General features: G+C 61.3%; 1 protein-coding gene across 1 annotated transcript; it reads right to left on the bottom strand.

Annotated features, from left to right (window-relative positions):
• Positions 1 to 1,373: 1,373 nt before the first annotated feature.
• BESB_005690 (uncharacterized protein) lies at positions 1,374 to 4,178 on the bottom strand (the record flags this gene model as incomplete). Its single annotated transcript, XM_029359324.1, has 1 exon — positions 1,374 to 4,178. The coding sequence occupies one exon, from the start codon at positions 4,176 to 4,178 to the stop codon at positions 1,374 to 1,376; it is 2,805 nt and encodes a 934-aa protein (XP_029222237.1).
• Positions 4,179 to 6,742: the final 2,564 nt, after the last annotated feature.

The following is a 6,742-nucleotide window of genomic DNA, read 5'->3' as shown; positions in this document are numbered from 1 at the left end:
ACTCTTCCATAGACTTGTGCGTCACACGCATCACGCGTTACGCCGTGTGTGCTGGGGGATCACACACCACGCGCTTGCCCTCTCCGCATGGCATTCTGGCTCAGCCGACCGGGCCCGATACACATGTACGCTGGTTTCGGCTGGCAGAACACGCATTCTTTGGCGGCAGGTGGTAATGCGACATGTGACCCCCCCTCCGCCCCCCTGTCGCGGAGATCCAGTGACTTTCTGTCCCTCTTTGAAAATGCCGTTTCTTGAACGGTATTCAGAGCCTCAGCACCCCTGGTGCGACGGACTGGCACATTGGCCTCGCCCGCCTGTTTGCTCACTGCATATCCATTGTCTTGCTCGCCAACGCCACTTGAACAAGGAGGACGCGCGACCGACTCTAAATGGGATTGCGGCCTTTGCTCACTCGGATTGTAGTCGACGCCTCGCCGCTCATTGTGTGACCGCGGGCATGCGACAGTGGAGGGCGCAGCCTCAGGCCGTCCATAACATAATAGGACACTTCTGCCCTGACTGGGCGACGTCGAGAACATGATAGGCCTCACTATACACGCTTTTTTTCACCTTCGCTCCAGCTCTCTTCCATCGCCAAACAGCTAATCTCAAAGCGGCAGCAGCTTCATCTAGCTCACTCCGATTTTGCATCTGCCTTTATGCATGGGACATCTTTGGCGCGACGCCATAATCCGACCTCACCCTCTAGACCCCGCTGTCAACTCGGTGTTCGTCTTGCTTCCTCCCTCGCTCCCACCATCTCCCTGCACGCAGCAAGGATCCTTCATACGCCATCCACTTCTTTTTCTGCACCGTCGTCTCTGCCTGGCAGCACCGCTTGCCCCGTCGCTCCTTCCGCTCCTGGTATTCCACGTCGGTTGCTGTTCGAGCCAACGTGTCTGACCGCAATTCACGACCGCAAAATCCCCTTGTTTGGTCTACCCGTTTGCGGGTGTGCCCGCCCATCCTGGGTGTACGTTCGCTGTCGACTTTTATCCTGACACTCAGCTCCCGGCATTTCTTTCTGACCGCGAGCCTGCTCATGACCTCTCGATCTCGGCGCCTGGTGGTGCGGCCACCTCTTGATCTACGGCGCTCATCTCAGGCACTCGCTCTTTCCGTTCCCGCGTCTCTTAGCTCCTCTCTGCTCCACTCACTCCACGATTTCTCCCTCGTCCCGTGTCTCTTCGCTCTCCATCTACCTCTCGTCAACAGGGGCATCATCCTCTGTCATGATCGTGGAGTGTGCGTTTGCGCCGCCCATTGTCCCAGTCTCAAGATTCCACTCGCTGCGCATGTCACCGGCTCGCCAGGCTTGGGTCCGTGTAGCTCCATGGACTACCCGTTGGCACATGCTTCCTTTCGGTTTGTCAGTGCGTCTCGTGGGGGCTCCCGCGCCGCGCCGCTTCGGGACCCGCAGGGCCGTGGCTGGCCGCTGCCCTGCCCACGAACAAGGATGAAGTCTTGACAATCTGCATAGGCGTCACGCGTTCACTTGGGTCAATGCGAAGCATCGCGTGGAGAACTCTGTTGATTTCCCTCGCGAAGGGGTGCGCTTCATCAGGAAGACAGCCCTGCATGGACAGCTGGGGCCTCGTCTCTTCCAGAGCAGCGATGAATTTGAAGGCGTCCCTCTTGGAGAGGTTTTCGTCGATGATGCGCTCCAGGCCGTAGGGAAAATTTCCGCCGCACCACGCCGTGTAACAGGTCACTGCAACCGCCCAGGCGTCTCGGAGTGTGTCGTGCTGAACCATCCACGCGTTCGGGTCCAGCAGTCTTCGCGCCCATTCGGGAGCCATGTACGCATCGGTGCCGCCAACGGCCATCGGCTCCGGGCACGCCAGCCCCTGCCTCGCGTAGCCAAAGTCCGCGAGGAAGACGCGGCCATCGCGACCAACCAGGACGTTGTCTGGTTTGATATCGAGATGAAGCACGCGCAGGGCATGAAGGCCCGCCACAGTCTGAATCAGTCTCAACACTATGTAGACCCGCGCGTTCGCCGAAAGGCGTCCGAAGTCCAGCCCCTGCATGTCTCCAAGCTGCGGAGGGAGAGCTGCGAGGAAATTCAGGACAACCCATTTGCGTGTGCTGAACAGCACAGGAGAATGACCTTCTAGACTGCCCGCGTAAACGGGCGTCACGAGGCCGCGTTCGTAGAGCGCTGACGTTGGGATGTGCCGCGGCACCCAGCTCCTGAGCCCGTTCTCTTGCGCAAACATGTGAACTGCTTCCCGATGCGCCCTGCTGTAGCTGTGGAACTTTCGTCGCGTGTAGAAGAGTTTGAAGGCGACTGGAGACATTGATCCGCTCCCGGGAACACCCCCGCCGGCCTTGGCGCCGCTGCCGCCGTGCGCGTAAGTTGTCTCCTCCTCGCCCGCGAGGACGACCGCCTGGGCGCCGGCCCCAAGCACGCCCATCAGCTTGATGCGCCTGCGGCCGTCGGGGAGATGAAGCTGACTCGGCCTGGCACGGGTGCTGTCTTCAACCGAAGCCCGGAGCGCGCCGCCCGGGCTCTCCGCGTGCACCGGTCCCTCCAGCAGCTCCAGCGTGAGCAGTTGGTTCCGTCCCACGCCAAGGACCTCGCGTAGTTTTCTCTGCAGCCCTGGCCGGGCGAGCTCGACCTCCTCTTCGACTGTGTCGTCGGAGAACGCGCCCACGATATTCGCCACCACGTCCGGCGAAGGCTCGACTGGATCCATGCTCAAAAAGAAGTCGTAGTCCGGAGCCAGAAAGCAGTGACGCTTTGGGCCCAGGTACCGCTCTCGCTCTTTGTGCGTCCGCGAGTCTTCTTCTTGGTCGGTGGACTCCAGGAGCGACCGAATCCGCGAGATGCGCTGCCTCCCTCCTTCGGCGCTGCCGCTCCACCCCCCAGCGAACGAGTTGTCAGCGGTCTCCACCTTCTGTTCTTTGAAGTTCAGCAAATCGACCAGTTTCGAGATTGGCGTGGAGAGCAGATCAGAAGGGTCTTCCGGGGGGCCCGGAGCAGCGGGCGACACAACTGCTGCTGGGTCGTCGACCAGCCAGGAAGTGCGAAGACTCCCTCTCGAGTTCTTCTCTACTGCTGTCTTTCTCCCACGAGGCCCTGATTCACCGCTGTCGCCGTCGCGCCGGCCCATATCGAAGCCTGCGTCGGAGCCCGTTGTGTTCGACTCCCGTCCCGCGAAGCTGGGCCGGCGCGCACTCCGGGCGCCCTCCACGCTGTCGCTTGGCGAAGGTGGTTCTGCTAAGATCCCCCGCCGCTGCGACGACGGCACACGGTCCTGCGCGGGAAAGATCAGCGGCGGCGGCACGTGTACCGCCGCCACGTCTCCCTGGTAGGAAGAATCGCTGCTGTTGGACTCTGCACTCCACTCTCCGTGCAGCAGTGCGCCAGCCGCAGAGCGAGCCGCGCTGCCTCGCGGCCCGCCAACCGGCGGCGACCCCTCGCTCTCTGACAGCGTCGAGGTGTCTGTCTCCCTCTCGTCGCTGTTCTCGCTGCTGTAGTCTGCGCCCAGCATCCCGTAGCTCCTGTCAACGGACTCTGAATCCCACGAGTAGTCATCGTCGTAAAAGGACTCTCGACGGCGTGACGACAGCCTCTTTCCTGGCGCCGCGGCAGCACCGAGGACCGTCGGGAGCCCGGGAACACGTGGAATCAGACGAAGAAAGTGATCTGCGAGAGCCGCTCGGAGCTGGGCAAAGGGCCCGCCCCGGGGAGTTCCTCCCAGGGGATCGTAAGCCGCGTCTGCCTCCTGGCGGGAGTCGCCGCCGCCGTAACAAGAGGGCGCGCTGCACTCCGCTTTCACGCCTTCCGCCTCGGGCCAAAGCGACACCATTTCCGGCCACGCAGCACGCCCGCCCTGGAGGAGATGCAGAGGGACCTCATCATTGTGTGCCTTCCTGAAGTCTGCGCCCGCGGGGCTCAAACAGGAGGGCGACGGCGTCTTCAAATGGGCTAGCCACGGATCTGTAGCGGCAAACAACTGGAAATCCGACACTGTCTTCGGCGCCGCTGCGAACATTGTCGCCGCTGCGAGCAGCGCCTTCTTGAGCGACGCATACCTCAGGCTCAGGCCACGCTTGGCAGCAGGCTCGGCCGGGCTCGCCGGATCCGACTGTGTGCCCTGGGAAACGCCCTTCTCGCCCGACGCGGTCGCGCGAGCGGGGAGGGAAGACACATGGTCCGCCACGTCCATGGCACGACAACCGTGAGACGACTCAAACATGTTTCGCGCGAACACGTCGAGCGATTACGACGGAGAGAATACACGTAGAGAGGATGGCGGCGCCAATCCTCGAAGCAGCAAGGCCGCCACAAGATTCAGTTGCCTTGTTTCGTCCGGGAACTGGTCTCCCGCCCAGGGCGCATGGCAGCCGTGCTCCCGGTGGATTCTCCCCGACGTATTGCGGGCCGCTGCAAACGCGTACAGTTGAGGCCGCGGCGGCGTCAATTGCCGGGTGCCGAACAGTTCGCGCGAGACACGGCTTGAACCCCAGTCTGTCCGTCAGGTCGATGTCGGCGAGATGCGCGGCTGGTGCTCCTGGACAAGAAAAAATAGCATGGCGGACCCGGAAGTCTCTCGGATGCGTTGGGGAGAGAGAATTAACGCTGAGCCGTCACTTCGCGACCGACGAGTGATACAGACTGATTCGGATATGTGCGTCACTCCGGAAGGTAGGTGCCGCCGTCGCGTGGGGCCGTTGCCACAAACGTTAGTCAGGCGACGAGGTGCGATCTGAGCAGCTCTCGACGACCACACAGAACACAATGCCCGCGCGGAGGCTTGCGAGAGGGCGAAATTATGCACGACGTGCCCGGATCTTCCAGAGATTGCCGTCTAATCCGTATCCTCGCACTGGAGCTGGCACAGCGCGCCGCAGAGGACGGCCCGCGGTTCGCGTAAGCCGCACTGAACGATTCGCCGCCCCTTCGCCGCGTGCACGGCTTCTACGACGCAGAAGTGCGTTGCACACAGGAACACGTGAGAAGCAGGGACAGAGGAAAGCGTGACAAAAAAACCCTCGATTCATCCTTTTCGGCCCGGTAGCCCCCGAGGCAGCGTTAGGGACTGCGTAACGTCCCCATGGACCGTGGGGCTTAGCCCCTGGACCAAAGGGCACAACTGGCGTTGAGGCGAAACCTGGTAAAGCCTTTCAGGATCACAAACCGACACGAATTTTCGGAGAGAACTCCCGACTTGGCCGCACAGTCTCGCTCGGGGAACAGGGGCCCACGGCGGAGCCGTCCTCACCCGTGGCCGCAGGGTGATTGCCGGCGGGCCTTGCTTTTCGTCTCCACCCTCTAAAATAGGTGTGTCAGTCATTCGAGGGGTACGGGCGCCTTCTCCTCTCTATTGTCGAATCGGTCTCGTGAAACGCGACACCAGGCACGTTTGCCGAGGTGGACACGACAGAAATGCCACAGGCGCATCTACTCGAGCGCCACAGCGGCGTCCCACCCATGCTTCCCGCGGGACGCCTCAGTGCAGGGGCAATAAAGCGCGAATATAGGAATTTTCCAAGGTGAACGAAATTGCGTGGACTTTGCTTTTCGCAAACAATGGCAACATGCTTCACATGTGATTCGTAGGGGTTTCGGCGCTTGCTTCTCTTGCGAGGGCAGTCTCCTCTTCACCCAGAACGCCTGCGGTGTTTTGTCTGCTGGCGCCCAAGCCGCGCGGGACACGCCCGCATGCAGTTCAGTGCAGCACCAGAGTGGTGCCGTCGTCCGCGGCAGGAACCGCGGACGACGGCACAGCAGGGCAGAGGCCGCGATGATATCACATGCTTCCCTGCGGCTACAACGTCAACGAAAGCAGCTGATAAGAGGAGTGGTACATTACGGCCAGCCTCGCGAACACGTTCTGCGCCCTCGCCATCGTTAGCAGGAACGTGACGGCCAGCCCGACCCGGAGGCCTCCGACGCCGCCGCCGCTTCCCATCCTCCATCCTCCTCCCCCCCTCCACGAGCTGTGCTGCCTTCGCCCTTGGCGGGGTCCATGGGTTTCCGGCAAGGGGAGTGAAAAGTCTTGCCTTGGCATGAACCTGCGAGGCATGGCTCTCACGGGTTGTGCATGCATGTATCGCTCCCTTTTCATCTGCACGTGCGGGCACTTTGTGCGCGCTGGGGCCGCCTGTGCACTGAATGATTTGCAAAAAGCCTGTTGGCAGTGGCTACAACCGGGGCATCCACTGACGGGTCCGAGGGTAGCGTGGCTGGGAACTCCCCCCTACGGAACAGGAGCGCACCATCAAACCCGTAGACGCCCCTACCTGAGAAGACCGGAGGTGTCATTGTGGTGGAGGCGACGCCAGTCCGGAAGCTAAGAGTTGCTTCTCGAGTTCAAGAGCAAGCAGGGAAGGGCTGTCTGAGATTGCGGGTCGTAGCAAGACGGATTCTCGGAAGGATGAAATATTCATAGCGGATCTTGTGCGTAGCCCGTGTAGTTAACAGAAGTCCACCCGTCAGACGACTAGCTGGTCCAGGGCAGACTCGTGTGTGCGCGTGTGTCATTGTCCGGAATGCTTCAAAAAGAGAGGGAAGGGAACAGTAACACACACTGGGCATGCTGCACCCCGCCGGAAAAGGTTCAATGCTAGTCAAGTACATCATCGGCTGTGATTTCGAACTGCGCCTCCCGGGCCGACGGTCTAGACACAGTGTAGACTCTCCATTAGTATTCACACCGTGCGGCCGTCACCCCGGCATCCTCTCCGTTTCATGGAAGCTGAGGAACAGGCACCACGACGCGGTGTGGTC

This window comes from Besnoitia besnoiti, chromosome I, assembly GCF_002563875.1.
Source record: "Besnoitia besnoiti strain Bb-Ger1 chromosome I, whole genome shotgun sequence".
Classification (NCBI taxonomy): Eukaryota; Apicomplexa; class Conoidasida; order Eucoccidiorida; family Sarcocystidae; genus Besnoitia; species Besnoitia besnoiti.
This window is presented reverse-complemented; position numbering and strand designations above follow the sequence as displayed.